Consider the following 23828-nt stretch of genomic DNA (forward strand, 5'->3'; position numbering starts at 1 on the left):
ATCCAGATGAATCCCAGTTCGGTTTTTCAGAGAGAACTCTACGGCGCTGGCTCCTTACCTACCTTGCTTTTATCACTGATGTCTCGGCCAGCGCAAAGTCCCAAGCGACTGGAAAAATGCACTAGTGACTCCTGTATATAAAAATGGCAAAAGAGCAGACCCGGAAATTGCAGGCCAATATCCCAGTGCGGAATCCTTGAACATTTTCTCAGTTCTAATATATTTCCTTGAGACCAAGAAGCTTTTGTCCACAAATGAGCATGGTTTTAGAAAGCATCAAAATGGTTCAAATGGCTCTGAGCACTATGGGACTCAACTGCCGAGGTCATTAGTCCCCTAGAACTTAGAACTAGTTAAACCTAACTAACCTAAGGACATCACAAACATCCATGCCCGAATCAGGATTCGAACCTGCGACCGTAACGGTCTTGCGGTTCCAGACTGCTGCGCCTTTAACCGCACGGCCACTTCGGCCGGCGAGAAAGCATCGCTTGTGCGAAACTCAGTTTGCCCTTTTCTCATTTGAGAACTACGGTAAAAGAACAACAGGCAAATTTCATATTTCTAGACTTCCGGATATCGTTTGAAACGGTACTTCGCTGCAGGCTGTTGAAGGTACGAGCATATGGAATAGGTTTACAGATACGTTAGGGCCTCGAAGACTTCTTAACTTGCAGAACCCAGTGTGTTGTCCTCGATGGCGAGTGTTCATCAGAGACAAGGGTATCGTCAGGAGTTCTCCAGGGAAGTGTGATAGAATGACTGTTATTCTCTGTATACATAAATGACTTTGCGGACAGGGGGGGGCAGTAATCTGCGGTTCTTTGCTGATGATGCTGTGGTGTACGGTAAGACGTCGTCGTTGAGTGACTGCAGAAAGATAAAATGACTTAGACAAATTTTCTAGTTGGTGTGATGAATGGCAGTTGGCTCTAAATGTAAAAAAAATGTAAATTAATGCGGATGAGTAAGAAAAACAAATCCATAATGTTAGTACTGCCCTGCTTGTCACAAAAAATATTCAGATGTGTGTGAAATCTTATGGGACTTATCTGCTAAGGTCATCAGTCCCTAAGCTTACACACTACTTAACCTAAATTATCCTAAGGACAAACACACACACCCATGCCCGAGGGAGGATTCGAACCTCCGCCGGGACCAGCCGCACAGTCCACGTGCTTGTCACAGTCATGCCGTTTATATGGGCGTAACGTTGCAAAGCGACATGAAATGGAGTGACCGTGTGAGGATTGTGGTCGGCTTCGGTTTACTGGAAGAATTCTAGGAAAGTTCGGTTCATCTCAAAAGGAAACCATATATAGGACGCTACTGCGGCCTGTTCTTGAGTACTGCCGGAGTGTTTAGGATCCGTACCAGTTAGGATTAAAGGAAGGCATCAAAGCAGCTCAGAGGCGGGCTGCTAGATTTGCTACTGGTGTGTTCGAACAACACGCAGATATTACAGAGAAGCCTCGGAAACTCAAATGTGAGTCCCTATAGCGACGGCTACACACTTTTCAAGCAACGCTATTGAGAAAATTCAGAGAACCAGCCTCTGAAGCTGACTGCAGAATGATTCTACTTTCTCCAGTATACGCAGCGAGTAAGGAACTCGAAGACGAAATACAAGGAATTATGGTTCCTACGGAGGCATGTATAAGATTGTATTTCCCTCGCTATATATGGGAGAGGAACAGAAGGAAATAACCAGTAGTGGTACGGGGCAGATCTCAGAATATCTATGTAGACGTAGAACTATCTTTTGTTTGGTTAACTCTGTCACCTTTTGCACTGTGTCCCATTACACTTCATGACAATGCATAACGCTACACGGCAAATCCGATAATGGAACATCCACTGTATTCATCCGATATGAGTCCTTGCGACTATGATCTTTTCGCCAAAATGAAATAATCTCTTCGTGGCACCCGCTACAACACAAGAGAAGGCATCATCCGTGCCATAGGGCATACTTGCGAGACATCGACAGCCATGGGCGCGCTGAAAGTGTACGACGCCATCCATCTGTGTGGGGGAAATTGTCAAGATGTGATTGTATTGAGGGCCTGTTATGTCAGATAAGTCTGGTATGAATTATAACTGTGTTGCCACTACAGTGTATCCAACTCTTGTATACGGAAGTTGACGCTTCGCCCACGAGCCGTGACACAGCCGTACATATATAGTGAGCAAACACGTTCCAGTAAGGGAGGCAAACGAGGTTAGCTCGGTCCTGAGTTACACTCGCGAGCAAGCATTTAAACAGTCTCCTACTTGCTTCGTTTTGCAGTGACTTCTGATGATATTCATACCATTCAGGGCATGCTGTAAATTGGTGAAGTTTAGCGTAAGATACAATTTCGGGTAGCTCTCATTAATAAATGAGAAATCGGGATGCCATTATGATATATTTAATTTAATTAACTTCCATAAACTTTACAATAATGTGCTTCTGATTTTGATAAACGTAACTAAATCAAAAGAGGACAACGTGTATGGTTATAGCCAATGCGGAGGTCTTAGTTCAATTGCGTCTAAGCGCCTGCTAATTCAGCCGGTGCACAGCAAAATCTACTATGTAGTTTTGTACTAACGGGTGAACTCTTCCCGTTTAGCAAAAGTGGAAGTTAACTACATTGCAGTGATGTAACAGTTATGGTCAATGACTGAGAGACTTCGCCTGGCATTTGTTGTATCAAAAATGAATTATTATTGCTAATACTTATAATAAAAGTTATGACTGTTTAGCAGCCCTTCTTCGGGTTATCCGCGCTCTGTACTTGAGCGTGCTGCGAGTCAACACGCACCAAAGGCTTAGCACAGCATATGCGTTGCCCAAGCTCTCCGTGTCTTATGAAAAGCCTCCCGTTGCAGTTTGGTTGCTACTGCTTGACAAAATACTGTAGTGACTCACACAAAATTTAATTAAAGAAATTACGAAAATGTGCATGATTACGGCAAGGTATGTCACTCTAAAAAATAGTAGATCGTGAGAGCCACAACTAATGCCCGTGATCCACGTTCCTTTTCAAACTACAAGGTTCTTTTTCAGTTTGTCGTAAACTCGTTAATGTTTATACATAGTCCATTACAAAATCTCGTGGACTGAATTCATGTAATTTCCAACAAACAGTTTGAACGGACATCGTCTACGGTGTAAGTGGATTTGGTGGTAAAAGAAAGACTGACAGATGTGAATTAACAAAACAGGTAAGTTCGCAATTATCATTTATTTAAAAATGATGTTTGGTTTCGTCCTTTATGTAGGCGATATTCATATCTAAAGCACCATATGACTCTGTAGTCATACGGTGCACTGAACAGCGGTATGGTGCGTTGTATATGAAGGCGGCCACCATAAAAGCGGAAACCGGTCATAATTTTGAAAAAAATAGTTATTGCGATCTTCACTGCTTTATTAATTGATAATCAATATAATTCTAAAAGTGTACAGTGTGCGTGCCGCTAAAATTCAGAAACGAGTCCCAGTATGATCAAGTTATATGGTGTGGTAGCCCTTTATCCCCCAGTCAGGAAGAAGATTCCCCTTTTTAGCTGAAAACCGTGATTTTGAAAATATAAAGGCTGGTAAGTTTGGCCCTTTATAAATTTCTAGAAAACAGTAGTTTGACAACTCTACTTACGACTTTATATTTTTACAAACATTATACACATGAACAACGATACATTACTAACTAAATTTTGTTACGATTATCTTTGGCTGTTGCATATATTATCTCTGGTGTATCTTTTCTTCGTATTCTAAAAGTACAGGAAAGTAATCGAGGCAGTATTTGTGTCTAAACTGGCCAAACAGGAAGAAAGTTTAATGTCAGATATAAAGAACACATTAGAAAAAGCGAGAATGATGAGTCGAGCTTTTTTCTACACTTGAAAAATCAAAACCACACTGCCGGTACAATCGAAAATACTCCATGCCCTACACCGAATACCAAAATGTGTTCTAATGAGCATTCTTGAAGAACTGGAAACCTAAATACACACGAGAAAATACCACTACAAATATTCAACGAGCATACAGAATTTAGGCACAAATACCACCTCAAATACTTTATTGAAGTTTTAGAACACGAAAAAGGATAAATCGGAATTAACATATGCAACAACCAAAGATAATCGTGAAAAATTTATTTAATAAAATAATATCGCTGTTCATCTGTATGATTTTTGTAAACATATAACGTCGTAAGAGTAGAACTGGCAAACATTTTTCAGTATATTCACGTCATTTACCTTGTAATGAGACAATGACAATTATAAGTCAGTTCACTCATGTCGTAACATGGACGTCACATCATTTTAGATGTGAGTAAAGTATAGTCGCTTTAATATAAATGACATTCACATTTATAAACAGTCTCACCAAAACTGTATTCGCAAGTACCTGATAATGGTGATAAACACCGAAACAGTGTGTCGTTAATAATGATTAATTATTATAAGCAGCTATTTTAGTGCATCTTTCGAATAATCTCACGCTTTCGTTCTAGTGGTTCAAAGCAACTCAACTAATTTAACCAGCTTTCATCTTCTCCTCCGTCCTGTAATCTTGAACCCTTTTGTGCCATTTAGTCATCTGCTTTCATCATTCCCAGTCCTGCCATAACCAACAGTCTTCCAATGTGTTCCTATCGCATTACCATTTTTATTAACACTATTATTATTGCTCGAACTAAACCTACTAAGCACTGTCGCCTATAAAACCGGATCGACAATACCCCGACATTTTGCACTACATTAACAACCTGTCTCTGATGACCGCGTCGTCGACGAGATGTTACACAATAACTTTCCTTCTTATTCTTAATCTTCTACAATGTTAACTTACTTACCTTTTACTTTGGCAGGTGTTTCCACTCGCATGCAGTTGCCTATTCTCAGATGCCACAAGATTTTATCCCAGAAATCTTCTCCCAATAGACTTTGGCTATAGTTCCACTCCACGTTCCACTCGGTCTCCCTCGGTTCCTTCCCCATGGCGGAGACCAGGTGAGCAAACGCATCGGCCATGTTCTTCCTCCGTCTATCGGGCATGTCCGTACCAATGCTCGAGCATCAGTCCTATCTGTGACTGGTTCCATCGCATTTTATCTCCATTATTACGTATTCATTCCTCAGTCGATCAAAGCGAGTTCCCTCATGCTCCTGTCCATTTCAGCAGCCTCATTTTCTCCCCTTGTCTCTCGTTCAGTGTCCAACGCTCTCGCCCATTTGTCAGAAAGCTTTAAATCACTCTCCGGAGCACTACTTTTTTAGTTCGTCTGTGTATGTATCGACTCTTTAAGATACCATTTAACGATCTGACAGCTACCCTCACTTAACATGTACTGTTGGATAGTGCACTTCACAATGGATGATTTTATCGATTAGTGAACTCATATACTTGAACACTTCCACATTTTTTTCCCAGCCAAACTCAAAACCCGAATCTTCACTTTGCCGACTTCAACAATAGGACATTCTGTTCTATCTATATTGACTGTTAGTCTCCATTGCTTATAAGCATGCATTAGCTTTCTCATTTGATACAGGACATCATTCTTATCTAGAGCCATAAGTACCTCATCGTTGTCAAACAGTGATGAGTATAAACTTTGATGCTGTACTGCTACACCCAGATTTCTTCACTGTCTTATCCGGTAACCGAGAACAACTTCTAATTACGGCTTAAATAAGGCTGGCGACATAGAACATCCTTGTCTCGTCTCTTTACTTGTTTTAAAACTTTCTACATACTACCACCAACCTTCACAATTGCCTAGCATTGGTGGTACATCCTTCTCACCAACTCTATTAATGCACCATCCACTCCAACATTTTCCTGTGCTGTCCATAGTAACTTCCTTGGCACTGAAACATAGGCCTTTTCTAAATAAAAATACAATGTAGATCTTAATTTTCGTGATTATTTTCTGTGACATATGGCGTTCACAAAAAATGTTATCAACACAGCTTTTCCCAGCAATAATATCCAACTGTTATTGAGACACAGAGACATGGACAGTCTTCCCCAGCCTGTGATTTGCTATACTGCTGAGCAACTTACTCACCGAATCCACTACACTAATATCCCCATAATTACTCGCACCTCGCCTGATCCCTTTCTTATACAGGGCGGTAAAATACGATATCATCCTTTTTGGGGTTATTCATCTCCTTGACCCACTTCATTAAAAAAATAGTAGTTACTAGCGCTTCTACTACTTTACATCCTTCTTACTTCAACAATTAAATTACTATACCTCCAGGATAGGCTGCCTTTCCATTTTTTATTTTTATTTTTTATTTTTGAAGGGCTTTCATTGTCAGCCGCCTTTTTCAAAGGATGGATCTCCACTTGAGCTCTTCTCGAAACTCTTCCCCAATAACAGCATGCTTAAATTTGGTCTTATTTCACTCCTTTTTCCCCGAATTCTTGTTAGTTTTGTGTTTTTCGTCTAGTTTATGGCCGTTACTAGTTCCATGAATCAGTGATGATACGTTCATTTCTCGACTACCAAAACTGGAAGACAAAATATGTGTTTTAACAGCACTGTGATGACTGAATAGTGAAGTTCACAGTGTAGTACCGAAAAAGAGCCCAGAAATTGCGGACAGCGTCACAGATGTTTGGAAACGTATTTTTAGATTATTTCCCCCTTCCAACCACTGTTTGACGCGTATGTTGTAGTACACTGATGTGGGGCAGAGCCTTTTCTGAAGCCTCTGAGCTACAGTGTGGTTATAATAAAAGCCTCGCTCCTCAGCCAGTGTAGACCGGAAACTATTAGCAGTATGTGTAAAAAGTCATAGGAACGATGTTCAGAGTGCGCGAAGCAGTATTTGCGTTGTTAATAGAGTTAGTATCATGACTAGACGTTAGGCGCCGGTACTAGTACGGCGATGCAGGGTTGAAACACAAGCATCAGTGGGCATTACAACTGCAGACAGACAACAGGGATCTGGACAAGATGAGCAGGGCTTTACTCGTAAAGATGTTTTATCAAAACATCAGTAGTGCTGCTCCTCTCCGCTAGTATCGACACATTAAAGGAATACGGAAAGGTCTGGCTCCATGGGTACTGCTCCTGGGAAAGGCCGACGGCCAGTTGCGCCACAGTTTGTTGAAGTTAGTGTTGCCATGGCTGAGAATTCTGTACGCAATGTGCGCTCTTCAAGCAGTGAGCGAACTCTGTCACGACAGCTGAACATTCCACGGCCCACCGTCCGAAAAGTGCTGCGAACATTTTGAAATGGTCTCTCTAGTGCAGTTCCAGGCTGTTGCGGATGCAGATGGTCGTCACATTCAGCAATATTTGTAGCCTGGAACGTAAACGCGGCACGCAATTAACACGTTACCATATCATGTGGAAACTAAATGTGTTTCTTTCAACTGTTTATTCGTTCAGTCTTTTCCACATGTTCTTACAAATATTTCCACAGAGTTTCATTGTTCTACTATCACTCGTTTTCCATGGGACCCTCTCAAGTGGCGAAAGTTTAATTATTACCGCTATGTTCATCACACCTGTCGCTGTGTTACTGTTGCAACATTTTTGATCTACCATGACTGTGTTTGCAATTTTTAAATGACTTACCAGTAGCTGTTGTTGATGTTTTTGTTGTTGTCATTGTCTTCAGTTCAGAGACTGGTTTCATGCAGTTATCCGTCCTACTCTATCCTGCGCAAGCTTCTTCATCTCCAAGTACCTACTGCAACCTACGTCCTTCTGAATCTTCTTAGTGTATTCATCTCTTGGTCTCCCTTTACCGTTTTTACCCTCCATGCTGCTCTCAAATACTAAACTGGTGATCCCTTGATGCCTTAGAACATGTCCTACCAACCGATCCCTTCTTATAGTCTACTTGTGTCACAAATTCCTCTTCTCACCCATTCTATTCGCTACCTCCTCATTAGTTACGTGATCTGTCCATCTAATCTTCAGCATTCTTCTGTAGCACCGCTTTTCGAAAGCTTATGTTCTCTTCTTGTCCAAACTATTTATCGTCCATGTTTCACTTCCATACATGGCTACACTCCACACAAATACTTTCAGAAAAGACTTCCTGAACTTAAATCTATACTCGATGTTAACAAACTTCTCTTCTTCAGAAACGCTTTCCTTGCCATTGCCAGTCTACATTTTATATTCTCTCTACTTCAACCATCAACAGTTATTTTACTCCCAAAATAGCAAAACTCATCCATTACTTTAAGTTTCTCATTTCCTAACAATTCCCTCAGCATCACCTGATTTAATTCGACTATATTCTATTATCCTCGTTTTGTTTCTGTTGATGTCTTATATCCTCCTTTCAAGACACTGTCCATTCCGTTCAACTGCTCTTCCAAGTCCTTTGCTGTCTCTGACAGAATTACAATGTCATCGGCGAACCTCAACGTTTTTATTTCTTCTCCATGGACTTTAATACCTACTCCAAATTTTTCTTTCGTTTCCTTTACTGCATGCTCAATATACAGATTGAATAACATCGGGGACAGGCTGCAACCCTGTCTCACTCCCTTCCCAATCGCTGCTTCCCTTTCATGCCCCTCGACTCTTATAACTGCCATCTGATTTCTCTACAAATTGTAAATAGCCTTTCGCTCCATGTATTTCCCTGTATTTGACCCCTGCCACCTTCAGAATTTGAAAGAGAGTATTCCAGTCAACATTGTCAAAAGCTTTCTCTAAGTCTACAAATGCCATAAACGTGGGTTTGCCTTTCCTTAAGGCTGAGAGAAGTCATAGGGCCAGTATTGCCTCACGTGTTCCAACATTTCTACGGAATCCAAACTGATCTTCCCTGAGGCCGGTTTCTACCAGTTTTTCCACTCCTCGGTAAAGAATTCATGTTAGTATTTTGCAGCTGTGACTTATTGAACTGATAGGTCGGTAATTTTCACACCTGTCAACACCTGCTTTCTTTGGGATTGAAATTATTATATTCTTCTTGAAGTCTTAGGGTATTTCGCCTGTCTCATACATCTTGCTCACCAGATCGTAGAGTTTTGTCATGGTTGGCTCTCCCAATGCTATCAGTAGTTCTAATGAAATGTTGTCTACTCCTGGGCCCATGTTTCGACTTAGATCTTTCAGTGCTCTGTCAAACTCTTCACGTAGTATTGTATCTCCCATTTCATCTACGTCCTCCTCCATCTCCATAATATTGTCCACAAGTACATCGCCCTTGTACAGACCCTCTATATACTCCTTCCACCTATCTGCTTTCCCATCTCTTCTTAGTATCGGTTTTCCGTCTGAGCTCTTGATATTCATACAAGTGGTTCTCTTTTCTTCAAAGGTCTCCTTAACTTTCCTGTAGGCAGTATCTACCTCTCCCCTAGTGATACATGCCTCTTCTGAGACGTTTGTATTCCTTTTTGCCTGCTTCATTTACTACATTTTTATATTTTCTCCTCCATCAATTAAATTCAATATCTCTTCTGTTATCCAAGGAGTTCTACTAACGCTTTTACCTACTTGACCCTCTGCTGCCTTCACTATTTCATCTCTCAAAGCTACCCATTCTTCTTCTAATGTATTTCTTTCTCCCGTTCTTGTCAATCGTTCCTTAATGCTCCCTCTGAAACTCTCTACAACCTCTGGTTCCTTCAGTTTATCCAGGCCCCATCTCCTTAAATTCCTACCTTTTTTGCAGCTTCTTCAGATTTAGTCTACAGTTCATAATGAATAAATTATGGTCGGAGTCCACATCTGCCCCTGGAAAAGTCTTACAATTTAAGACCTGGTTCCTGAATCTGTCTTACCATTATATAACCTATCTGAAACCTTCCAGTGTCTCCAGCCTCTTCCACATATACAACCTTCTTTCCTGATTCTTAAACCAAGTGTTAGCTATGATTAAGTTATGCTCTTTGGAAAATTCTACCAGGCGACTTCCTCTTTCATTTCTTACCCCCATTCCGTACTCACCTACTACTTTTCCTTCTCCTACTATCGAATTAAAGTCTCCCTTCACTATCTGAATAATTTCTTTTATCTCATCATACATTTCTTCAATCTCTTCGTCATCTGCGAAGCTATTTGACATATATACTTGTACTACTGAGGTAGGCGTTTGCTTCGTGTCTATCTTGGCTACAATAATGCGTTCACAACGCTGTTCGTAGTAGCTTACCCGCGCTCCTATTTTTTTTACTCATTATTAAACCTGCTCCTGCATTACCCCTATTTGATTTTGTATTTATAATCCTATATTTACCTGACCAGTGGTCTTGTTCCTCCTGTCGCCGAACTTCACTAATTCCCACTATATCTAACTTTAATCTATACATTCCCTTTTCAAATTTTTTAACCTACCTGCCCGGTTAAGGTATCTGACATTCCATCCTCTGATTCGCAGAACGCCATTTTTGTTTCTCCTTCTCCTGATAACGTCTTCCTGAGTAGTCCCCGCCCGGGGATCCGAATTGGAGACTATTTTACCCAAGAGGACACCATCGTCATTTAACCATACAGTAACGCTGCATGCCGTCGGGAAAAATTACGGCTGTAGTTTCCCCTTGCTTTCAGCCGTTCGCAGTACCAGTACAGCAAGGCCGTTTTGGTTAATGTTACAAGGGCAGATCAGTCAATCATTCAGACTGTGGCCCCTGCAACTATTGAAAAGGCTGCTGCCCCTGTTCAGGAACCACGCATTTGTCTGTCCTCTCAACAGATACCCCTCCATTGTGGTTGCACCTACGGTACGGCTATCTGTATCGCTGAGGCACGCAAGCCTCGCCACCAACGGCAAGGTCCATGGTTCATTGGGGGAATACTTCAGTCACAAAATTTATTTTAGACTCACATTTTTTAAATCTAGATTGGCGTCAGCTCTCTACGACAAATGAAAATTTTTACCGCTCCGGGACTCGACCCAGATTTTCCGTTTATCGCGAGCAGTCGCCTTCACCACTTTGGCTATTCGAGTACGCCTCCAGGACTTATGCAGACTTTCGTATGTCAAGGAGCCCACGATCCTTACGCTCGCACATTTCGCGACTCCCGCATAGGGAAAGGCTGATATTTTTTCGTCACTTTAGCCCGTTGAGACAGATACATTATTATTGATCATTACATTGCCTGTGTTTATACAGTGTCTGTACCTTTACATTACAATGTTCTTCAGACATTTATGGACCTATGAAAGAACAGACATTGTTCTGACAATGACAGCTGTGATAAATATTACGAAATGGATTCATGTTTTACCAATCTTAATCACCGTCAGCTGACTGTGAAGTTTCGAAGTGGTTAAGGCGACAGCTAGCAATAAACGGGAAATCTGGGTTCGAGTCCGGATCCGCCACAAATTTTGATTTTTCGCAACACCTGATATCAGTCTAGCTTAGCAAACTGCGAATGCAGTTCGTAAAGGTTTATCGCAGCTGTAATCCTCAGAACAATGTGTGATCCTTCAGAGATGCATCATGTCTGAAGAGCATTGTAATGTGAAGATACACCATATAAACAGAGACATTGTAATCATCAACACTTTTTCTTATTCAACTTATTTCATTTCGTCGCATTACGAGCTGTAGATGTACATCTTGAGGTGCGTTGGAAGGGCACTGCTACACTTGTTGTAGATCGTGCAACTGCGTGTAACATCGATCCACTGGAGGAGTAATTATAGAGTAAATAACGCCAAGTCCGCACCAGATATTTACACTGCCAGAGGCAGGCGCCATCCGCCTAATCAGCTGAGTGGTCACCGCTTCTGGCTGCCCGGCGGAGGACCCGGGTTCCATATCCGGTACTGCCAGAGATTAGTGGGAGGACTGGAGCGGGGTCCACTCAGCCTCGCGAGGCCAATTGAGGAGCTGCTTGACTGACAAGTACCTGCTCCGAGGTCTGGGAAGCCGACAGAAGCCGGCGGAGCGGTATGCTGGTCCCGCATTCCCCTCCACACCGCGTCCGAATGAAGCCAATGGCAGAGGATGGCACGGCAACTGTTCGGCACCAGACTTTGTGGTAGTGCCAGTGAAAAATAAAGTGTTACCATTAATCGTCAACATTTTTATTAACAGCGTTTCAGCACTGAGGCTAAAAATTACTGTAGCTATTTAAACCGTAAGTGAATTCTGGATCTGAAAATTAGTTTCTTGAGTTCGAAATGTATCGTAATTGTTCATAGAAAATAACTTGATTGGCTGATAGCCGCAAAGTGATACAAAACAAATACAGAACTATAGGCTCGCCGTTATTGAGAAACCCTTAACACAACAATACGTGCAATTTCATGCGGTGTATGTGTTTGCAGCTGTTAACAGACATGTTCTACCTGGAAGGTATCGACCGCATGGCTAGGAGTGTAGCGGCGCTGTCACCGTACCCTGTATACTACTACCACTACAGGCACGAGCGCAACAACACCAAAGATGACACTGGACTTTCAGGTAAGGACACACGAGTATCTTGCACAGAATCACACATAACGTAACACGCGCAAATATTCATGTTACACTGTAATTAATTTCAGTGTAGTTATTGTGAATTATTGTCGACCTACGTTGGGGCGACAAATTTTATGGATTAGTCACAGTGAAGTACCGGCACAAAACGTGCATATAAATTGCAATCAGGCCTTGAGAATGCATGCACTATTCCCCTCACTACGTCACGTGAGGAGATTGGGTCTGAATGTAGCATGTTAGTGAACACCAGAAAATGAGTCATTCACTCTCTAATGAGTTCAGGTGTCGGAACAGTTTCCGCTTCATGGTTCCATATGTGAACCAGGTATACGGTACCTGGTCTTCACTAAACATCTTGGACGGCAGGATCCCGCCATGAGTGCTTTGTAACCAGGGCTATGACTGGCAACAAGACCTGTACGGAACCAATAACAAAGCCACATACAGTAATACAGGTGGGTAATGTAGTGAAAGAAATACAGGAGGAGGACAAAAGTATGGGAACGCCAAACCCACAACACATTTCCATGCCTAACACGAATTCCTGTTAGTATTTTGCAGCCGTGACTTATTAAACTGATAGTTCGGTAATGTTTACACCTGTCAGCGCCTGCTTTCTTTGGAATTGGAATTATTACATTCTCTTTAAGTCTGAGGGTATTTCGCTTGTCTCATACATCTTGCACACCAAATGTAAGAGTTTTGTCCTGGATGGCTCTCCCGTGGATACCAGTGGTTCTGACGGAATGTGATCTACTCCAGGGACCTCAGTTCAGCTGAGTTCTTTCAGCGCTCTGTCAAATTCTTGTCGGAATATCATATCACCCATTTCATCTTTATTTACGTCCCCTTCCCTTGTGTGATATTGCTTTCTCCCTTGTATTGCCCCTCCATACACCCCTTCCACCTTTCAGCTTTTCCTTCTTTGCCTAGTACCAGTTTTCCAGCTGAGCTCTTGATATTCATACAGCTGCTTATCTTTTCTCCAAAGGCCTCTTTAAATGTCCCACAGGCATATCAGTCTTTCCCCTAGTATTATACATTTCTGTATCCTTACATTTGTCCTCTAGCCGTTTCTACTTATTGGGAAACACTCTGCAAAGCGTCCGACGGTCTATACTGGGGCTAATTTCAAACAGCTCACTCTACCCCTAGTTGCAGAGAAATGACTGTACGAAAAAACAGTAACTACCCGATCAACGACGAAGTAAGCACAAATTTATGTCACATAATATTGCTGACGTTTTACACAGCAAACAAATCTTGAATGACATGCTGTGTTGTAAATAACAACGTGCAGTTACTCTTAATGATGCTTCTCCTAATAAAGACAAATTAATTTCTTGTATAAAGTAAAAGGATGCCTACATGGTAGTCAATGAATTCTAATACATTATATTTAATATATGTGTTTTGTACCACCATCATAGCGTAAGGTACCTTTATAGCGTGTGTGCAATGAGATAGTGGATGTGTCAGCACAGCATAGAATTCAACTTTTACACAACGTCACAAGCTCAGGACAATAGGCTGTGGGGTGGTAGGACTGGACCAAGTGACACATCAGGCCATCACCATCGACAGTTGCACTGAACATTTATTTGGCACACATAAACAAGACAAATAACAAATAAAACCATCAACACATTTTTTTAAATTACCACACATCTTTAAAATTGCCATTTAGATAAAAGCAAGTTACTTCAAAATTTAAACATTCATAAACCACGGCACTTATGGCCTATTACACTTTTAGTGAAATAAGTTAAAATTATTTACCTCAAAAGTATGATCAACCTGAAGAATAATTTACTAAAATTTAACGAGAAAATGTAGTCTTTCGTTACTGCAGTGACTGGTATTACCAAAGTAATTCAGAGTACAGGCAACAACAAATCAGATACCATGGCACACAACCATGTTACTTAAATGGTAGGCACCCTACAATGTAGGATATAAAATATAAAATTTCATGCGACCAAGCAACCTCGTGGGATTCTACAAACTACGCCCAGAAGCGGAATCCCGCTCACTCAGCTGTTTCCAATACAGGCTCGGCATGGACCCCGAAACGGGAGCAGCAACGGACACGAATAGGCACGAAAAATCCCAGAACTAGTGGGTATCTACAACAGACTGACTACCTTAAGTAACTAGAAACACAATAATTCATTACAGCACCTCATCTGCAGAATTAATCAACCTATTAATGAACATCAGCTAACCAGTAAAACTCTATTATCTTAGGTGCGTACGGCCAATTGCCGGCCTGAGTGGCCGTGCGGTTCTAGGCGCTACAGTCTGGAGCCGAGCGACCGCTACGGTCGCAGGTTCGAATCCTGCCTAGGGCATGGATGTGTGTAATGTCCTTAGGTTAGTTAGGTTTAATTAATTCTAAGTTCTAGGCGAATGATGACCTCAGAAGTTAAGTCGCATAGTGCTCAGAGCCATTTGAACCATTTTTCGTACGGCCAATTATACATTAAGCCGCGAGCGAACTATATATACGGCCAGCCGGCAAGCGCAGGCAAAGGGGGCAGAAATTATACAACAGCACAAGCAGGACGCAACCCAGGACCCCGCACTCGCTAACGGTCTATCGAGTTCGACCGGGTAAACAGCCCCTTTTAGATGTGCTCTTCAAATAATTCAAATGGCTCTGAGCACTATGGGACTTAACTTCTGAGGTCATCAGTCCCCTAGAACTTAGAACTACTTAAACCTAACTAACCTAAGGACATCACACACATCCATGCCCGAGGCAGGATTCGAACCTGCGACCGTAGCGGTCGCGCGATTCCAGACTGAAGCGGCTAAAACCGCTCGGCCACCACGGCCGGCGATGTGCTCTTCCTGCTGCCTCGCACGGCATCTGTACTGTCCGCCAGACTTCCGAAACGACATTACTGCTAGGTGTCCGAAAGCAAAATCCTCGCTACTTGCTAGAGCTTAGCGCTCGCTCCCCGATCGGCCCGGTATGTGGCGCCACCGCGCGCTGTGCGCACACTACCGGAAAGATGACCCATACCGGCGGCGGGAATATCGCTGATCGAGTCACAGGGCTCAGTAGTTCATTGGTTTTGCGTTTCATTTGGAATGCTACGTCGCTAAAACCAGAGTCGCTTTGATATCTGTTGTGGTAATAGTAAATCAGTTTATATACGGCATAGAAACAGTGCAAGCATGTAATTCAAGTAGCATTTTGTGTAATCAGCAAATCAGATTGGAGGGTTTTGGTTTAACATTTCTGTAAGAATGTCGCAACATCGGGCACACTTGAATGGCGTTTTTTAATATTTAACAAATCTTGAATGCAATGGTGCACGAGGTACCTTCCACCACACATCAGACAAGAAAACGAGATAATATTAATTTGTCACTCAGTTACGAGCTATGTTGAAAATTTGAATTCTCTAACTCATCGGGAAGTTAGTTTGAAATCAACTGCAAAATATGTACGAAACAGACAGACAGGAAATTAAAATACCCTCCGCCACAAACCAGTGGCGAAAGGAAGTTAATATTGCACATTCATCCAGTTCTGAGCTGTATAGGGAGTTTCAAGTCTCTAGCTCATAAGGAAGTTAGTTTGAAATCAATTGCAAAATTTGTACCAAAATAAAAACGAAGTACCCTCCGCCACACACTAGACACAAAAGAGAATTAATGTTGCATTGTCATCCAGTTCCGAGCTATGTTGAATGCTTCAAGTCTGTAGCTCGTGCGGAAGTTGGTTTAAAAAAAATGGTTCAAATGGTTCTGAGCACTATGGGACTTACATCTGAGGTCACCAGTCCCCTAGAACTTGGAACTGCTAAAACCTAACTAACCTAAGGACATCATACACATCCATGCCCGGGGTAGGATTCGAACCTGCGACCGTAGCGGCAAAATTTGTACCCAACAGACAGACAAGAAAACGACCTAATAAAAAAGTGTTAAAAACAGTCAAAACACTTATTACCGTCCAAGAAAAACCATGGTCTATAAAAGAACAACACTGTTTCTACACTGTTAGAGAATAGAGGCCATCTCTCCTGCGCTAATTCTCTCGTAGTAGAGAAATGGATATTCCCAATTCCAAGCCTTGATAGCTCGGCTATGCTGTTAACTCATCTGAGCCGAGACTCGGATCTGCGCATGGCAATCAACATACGAAGTCGTTAAAAAAAGGCATAATTGTTGTGACGTACCGTCTTGTCGACTCTTTGATCATTACAGACGGATAAGTAGCTCATTTGTGCAAGGACGGTGTGAAAAATCTGGTGTGGCCTTATTGAAATGGTCCCAGAGTTTAGGCAGTTTGCATTAGTTCCATGAACGAAATCTTATTTCCTAAAAAGGAAACCTAAGCTGAGTTTAAATAATATAACCGATCATCAGATAATATAATATTGAACGAAGAAAGATGTTTCATTTCGAAGATCTTTTATTCCCTGATTCCGAGCTAAGCCTTGAAACCAGTCACGTAATATCAGAATTTCTCGGCAACATTGGTGGTTTAGAAGCTTTTTGGTTGGTAGCCGAGTTGTCATTATATGTTTACAAGATATTTCCACAGCTTCCCTAGGTGGAGTGCACAGATTTCGTTGCTTGTTGTTTGTATTCCAACAAAACTGTGAACGGTATATGATGCGCTCCTCCCTAGCAACTGTTTCCCGGCTCGGTTAAACGATAAAAAAGTCAATAGAAATTCAGAACCAACAGAAAGGCTATAGAAAATAGTAAAAAAAAAGATATAACTAATGAGAATATCGAAAGACATCGTTGTTTACTAAAATTCCACTTATTTATGAGCAGAAGGAGATTGCGTTGCAATGTTTTATTAAATTAAAAGCTCATGAACGAAGTGCTAGGATTAAAAAGGGTAGGAAGCAGGGGTGTCCTCTTTGGCCCCTACTGGTCAATCTGTACATATAAAAAGCAATGAGGAAAATAAAAGAAAGGTTCAAAACGGGATTAAAATTCGGGGCGACAGGATATCAATGAAAAAATTCGCTGATGACAGCGATGTCCTCAGCGGAAGAGAAGTGGAGTTGCTGAACCCATTCAATGGAATGAACAGTCTAATGAGTACAGAGTATGGATTTAAAGTAAATCGAAGAAAGACCAAACTAATAAGGAGTAGCAGAAATAAGATTTCCGACGTATTTAATATCAAAATCAATGACTACGAAGCAGACGAAGTTAAGGATTTCTGGTACCTTGGAAGTACAATAACACATGATAGACGAAACAAGGAGGGCATAAAAAGCAAAGTAAAACAGGCAAAAAGGGCATTCCTGGACAAGAGAAGTTTCCTGATATCCACACTCCTGGAAATTGAAATAAGAACACCGTGAATTCATTGTCCCAGGAAGGGGAAACTTTATTGACACATTCCTGGGGTCAGATACATCACATGATCACACTGACAGAACCACAGGCACATAGACACAGGCAACAGAGCATGCACAATGTCGGCACTAGTACAGTGTATATCCACCTTTCGCAGCAATGCAGGCTGCTATTCTCCCATGGAGACGATCGTAGAGATGCTGGATGTAGTCCTGTGGAACGGCTTGCCATGCCATTTCCACCTGGCGCCTCAGTTGGACCAGCGTTCGTGCTGGACGTGCAGACCGCGTGAGACGACGCTTCATCCAGTCCCAAACATGCTCAATGGGGGACAGATCCGGAGATCTTGCTGGCCAGGGTAGTTGACTTACACCTTCTAGAGCACGTTGGGTGGCACGGGATACATGCGGACGTGCATTGTCCTGTTGGAACAGCAAGTTCCCTTGCCGGTCTAGGAATGGTAGAACGATGGGTTCGATGACGGTTTGGATGTACCGTGCACTATTCAGTGTCCCCTCGACGATCACCAGTGGTGTATGGCCAGTGTAGGAGATCGCTCCCCACACCATGATGCCGGGTGTTGGCCCTGTGTGCCTCGGTCGTATGCAGTCCTGATTGTGGCGCTCACCTGCACGGCGCCAAACACGCATACGACCATCATTGGCACCAAGGCAGAAGCGACTCTCATCGCTGAAGACGACACGTCTCCATTCGTCCCTCCATTCACGCCTGTCGCGACACCACTGGAGGCGGGCTGCACGATGTTGGGGCGTGAGCGGAAGACGGCCTAACGGTGTGCGGGACCGTAGCCCAGCTTCATGGAGACGGTTGCGAATGGTCCTCGCCGATACCCCAGGAGCAACAGTGTCCCTAATTTGCTGGGAAGTGGCGGTGCGGTCCCCTACGGCACTGCGTAGGATCCTACGGTCTTGGCGTGCATCCGTGCGTCGCTGCGGTCCGGTCCCAGGTCGACGGGCACGTGCACCTTCCGCCGACCACTGGCGACAACATCGATGTACTGTGGAGACCTCACGCCCCACGTGTTGAGCAATTCGGCGGTACGTCCACCCGGCCTCCCGCATGCCCACTATACGCCCTCGCTCAAAGTCCGTCAACTGCACACACGGTTCACGTCCACGCTGTCGCGGCATGCTACCAGTGTTAAAGACTGCGATGGAGCTCCGTATGCCACGGCAAACTGGCTGACACTGACGGCGGCGGTGCACAAATGCTGCGCAGCTAGCGCCATTCGACGGCCAACACCGCGGTTCCTGGTGTGTCCGCTGTGCCGTGCGTGTGATCATTGCTTGTACAGCCCTCTCGCAGTGTCCGGAGCAAGTATGGTGGGTCTGACACACCAGTGTCAATGTGTTCTTTTTTCCATTTCCAGGAGTGTACATCTACATCTACGTGATTACTCTGCTATTCACAATAAAGTGCGTGACAGAGGGTTCAATGGAACACTTTCATGCTGTCTCTCTAGCGTCCCACTCTCGAATGGTGCGCGGGAAAAAACGAGCACTTAAATTTTTCTGTGCGAGCCCTGATTTCTCTTATTTTATCGTGATGATCATTGCCGGGCGCGGTGGTCTAGCGGCTCTAGGCGCGCAGTCCGGAACCGCGCGACTGCTACGGTCGCAGGTTCGAATCCTGGCTCGGGCATGGATGTGTGTGATGTCCGTAGGTTAGTTAGGTTTAAGTAGTTCTAAGTTCTAGGGGACTGATGACCTCAGATGTTAAGTCCCATAGTGCTCAGAGCCATTTGAACCATTTTCGTGATGATCATTTCTCCTTATGTAGGTGGGTGCCAACAGAATGTTTTCACAATCATAGAAGGAAACTGGTGATTGTAATTTAATGAGAAGACCCGCGGCAACGAAAAACCCCTTTGTTTTAATGATTGCCTCTCCAATTCACGTATCATGTCTGTGGCACTATCTCCCCTATTTCGCGATAATACAAAACGAGCTGCCTTTCTCTGAACTTTTTCGATGTCATCCGTCAGTCCCACCTAATGCGTATCCAACACCGCACAGCAATACTCCAGAATAGGGCGGACAAGCGTGGTGTAAGCAGTCTCTTTAGTAGACCTGTTGCACCTTCTAGGTGCTCTGCCACTGAATCGCAGTCTTTGGTTTGCTCTACCCATAACATTTTCTGTGTGATCATTCCAATTTGTGCAGAAAGTGAGCTCCGCCTTAATCTCGCAAGTAAGACTGGGATTCTTTACCATTTCCACTAGCCCCCCGAAACCAGACAGAATCTGCTCCGATCCAAAGCGACACACGTCATTGGTACCAACATGAGCCACCGCCTGCAGTTGGCTGCACCCTGTATTCTTCATGGCATCTGGAAGTACCCTTTCCTCATCCGGAATGACTCCCCCCGGTATGCACACAGAGTGCACACTGGCTTCCTTCCCATCCTTGGCAGCTATGTTCCTAAGGGACCCCATTACGCGCCTAACGTTGGAACATCCGAGTAGCAGCAGACCCACCCTCTGTGAATGCCCAGACTTTGCGGACCGAGAAGCTTCCTCTGGAACAGGGTGGACGATTTTATCCGGCCCAGAGACTTCGTCAGCAACAGATAACTCCCGAAACCTGTTCGTCAAACGAACCGGGGAGGCCCTACGATCGGCCCCACGGAAAGTCTTTCGCTGCCTGACAGACTTTGGAATGATCTCCCACTCGGCCACGGGTGTCAACCACAGCGCAGGCAGTACCCGGGGCGGCCACAGCAGTCGACCGATAGGGGACACGTGAGACGTGCTCAGCGTCCCTCGCATCCCCGAGTCCGACCCCCCCACGTATGATTTAATTTGAAAAATAAATTTCTGAGAATGTACGTTTGGAGGACAGTATTGTAGGGTAGTGAATCGTGGAATACTATAAAAGACGAGAATCAAAGCGTCTGAGACACAGTGCTGAGGAAAAACGTTGAAAACTAGGTGAACTGATAAGGATCTCCGCATCATCGGCGAAGAAAGGAAAGTGTGGATACACTGATATAAAGAAGGACGGGATGATAGGAAATGTGTTAAGACATCGAGGAATAACTTCCTTAGAAAGGGCTGTAGAGGGCAAAAGCTGTAGGGGAAGACTGACAACGGAATTCATCCAGCAAATAACTGAGGACGTAGGTCGCAAGTGCTACCCCGAGATGAAGAGATTAACACAGAAGTGGCGGACGTGGTGGGTGGCATCAGACCAGTCAGGAGACTGATGACTCAAAAAGATATAAAATTGTCGTGATGCGAGTAGGATTCGCGTACTGAGGGTTCCGTACAAACGTAATTACATATATAGACTGTTCATCCATTCCGGAAATTGAGGATCTCTACGATATATGCCTGTTATCGACATTGATGCTGGTATCATATGGGCCCAATAGATCCCAAGACTTTCAAGAACTTTTTAATCTTAAGTTTGAAGTCATAACAAATGACAAAAAAATGTCTTTTCGTGTGATATAATTAAAAATTATCTGTTATCGGATATTTTACTGTGGTTTTACTGTGAAACCGTGCTTCTTGCCAAATTTCATGATTCTCGACCAGCGGGAAGTACCCTTTAAGTTTGGAGGAATGAGTTTCCGCGCATCAAAATATGTGACATAAATGGCCGTATCTTTTGACTGCGTTGACTTATTACAATTAGAGGCTTCGAGCTTTTACACAGCCACGGGACCGAAGACTTTAGTATGTGACATTCATTTCTACTTCACACATCTACCAGTTCCCGAGAAAAACTGTTTTTAATAGTCGGACAAACAGACAGACTGGCAACAAAGTGATCTTATAAGTGTTCCGTTTTTACTGATTGAAATACGGAACCCTAAAAATATTGAGAAGGCGGAGCCGGTTTGTTTTCTCACATTGTTAGCGATGACAGGACTTGGATATCTACCAACAACGAAGAATCAAAACACAGTCAATACAGCGCCGCCATTCAACTCCGACAAAACTGAAAAAACTCAAGCAATCCCTTCATTCGAGTAGAAAAATAGTAGCTACCATTTCATGGGACTAAAAGTGGGGTTTATTTTATAGAGAGGGGTCAAGAATTTTAACTGACAAGCACTCTGAAATGCTCACCAAATGAGACGTGCAAATCCGAAATCAACGGCTTGGGAAACTGTTGTCCGGCATTAGTCTTTCTCCACGACAACGCACTTCACACACAGCGACTCATACGAAAAAGATTCAGTATTTCCGTAAGAAAGTTTAGATCACTTCCTCTTCAGTCTCAAACTCGTACCTAGCAACGATTAACTCTTCTTCCACTTGAAACAAAAGCTTGATGCATAACGATTTGAATATGGCGAAGTACTAAAGACCGCCATTTACAATTGGTTCCTTGGCAGAGAACTTCTATGCCGAAATCCTGACGAAGGTAGTGCAACGTCACGAAAAGGACTTACAAGATGACGGCGGCTACTGAAAAAGCGAAATAGGTTAGCAGGTAGCTACAACGCCTAATAAAGATTTTTCTAACGAAGACTCGCACGGCCCTTGCTTTTCCTGCTCGCCTCGCATATTGATTTAAATCCGGCTGAGAGATGCTTGTTTGGAAACAAAATGTCGAACGTGCTCATGATTCGGTTACTATTGCTTCTTCCGTCTTTTTAATTGTGGTTCCAGACGCGTTTCGCTTTTATTGCCAAAGTATCTTCAGTGATCATTCTGAAAATGTGGTATAATAATGTTTCTACGTTCTGATATTTATAGACTGAAGACAATTTTTCTTTATAAATGTGGCATACAATTTACTTATAGTGTTTTTCTTCTTTTACACATGTTCTCAAGCTCACTGCCTTTTCTCTCATTGCTAGAGAGGGTTGAAGTCGGAAAAGTTTGGTTTTCTTCACATTCACCGTTCGCAGTTTTTTTTTTGGCTTTTACGGACGTACTTTCTGTACTTCTTTTTTACACTTCAGTTGGTAAAACTTAACAAAACGTGTCGACATGGAAATATCACTGTTGTTTCACCTGTTCCGTACTCAGAATAATGTTTTTATGTGCTTATTTGTATACGTTGTGAGCACTGCCAACCTTATGACTGCACATGAGATTCAACGGGAGATGAACAGAGAGAAAAGATGTGTGTGTGTGTGTGTGTGTATGTGTGTGTGTGTGTGTGTGTGTGTGTGTGTGTGTGTGTGAGTGAGTGTAAATTAGGGATGATGTGATAGGTGTTCAGCAAAGATTTGAGTGGGGTGGTGAGTGGTTGTTAGAATTGGGGTGGGAGCGGTCTGACTAGTAAAAGGAGGGAAAGCAACAGGGACGAGGTGATAATAGGATATGGGAATGAGTGGTGGAGGTGTTGATAGCGAGAGGATGATTAGGTGGAGATGGGGTCATATGTCTCTCTCTAATTCATCGACTTACTACCATCATTTACCCACCCCTCTCAGTTCCCATTCCTTACTACACCTCCTCCCTGTTCGTTCTCGGTTTTCCTACAATTACTTTGTACCCCCCCCCCCTCCCTTAACAAAATGCATCCCGCCTCTCCACTCCACCTACATCACAGCTGAACCGCTTAACACATCTTCTCTACTAAAACACACACACACACGAATGGAGAAATACTGCATTTTCAAAGTTGGCAGTACTCACAACTTACACGAGAAACAAATGAACCCACAAAAACGCTGTGCTGAGAGCGGAACAGGTGAAAGTACAGTAATATTCGTATGACGACATACTTTCTGAAGTTTTACAAAGTGAAGTGCAAAAAAGTAAAAGTAGAAAAAATGTTAGTGAAAGCTGAAAAAGTGAAAAACCTCAATCTCCGCTAACAACGAGCAAAAAGCAGAGGACTTCAGAACGTATGAAAGAGAGAGAGAGAGAGAGAGAGAGAAGGAGGGGGAGGGGAGAGGAAGAGAGACATAATTAAATTGTACGCTAAATTTATAAAGATACACTCTTTTTAATCTATAAACAGCGATATTTAGAAACATATGTACAATATTTTCAGAATTATCACCGAAGATGCTTCAAAAACAAAAACGGAACACGTCTGGTGAAAAAAGAATCTACTCTTTCAGTAAGCTTAAAACGGAG

At 43.0% G+C, this 23828-nt stretch overlaps 1 protein-coding gene across 1 annotated transcript in view; it reads left to right on the forward strand.

Annotated features, from left to right (window-relative positions):
• LOC126235078 (esterase E4-like) overlaps positions 1-23828 on the forward strand; it is a 317082-nt gene that overhangs the window by 253568 nt on the left and 39686 nt on the right. The window contains exon 14 of the mRNA XM_049943812.1: positions 12271-12406. Within this exon, the coding sequence (XP_049799769.1) occupies positions 12271-12406 (136 nt within the window). The remainder of the gene's footprint in view (positions 1-12270; positions 12407-23828) is intronic.

This window comes from Schistocerca nitens, chromosome 2, assembly GCF_023898315.1.
Source record: "Schistocerca nitens isolate TAMUIC-IGC-003100 chromosome 2, iqSchNite1.1, whole genome shotgun sequence".
Classification (NCBI taxonomy): Eukaryota; Metazoa; Arthropoda; class Insecta; order Orthoptera; family Acrididae; genus Schistocerca; species Schistocerca nitens.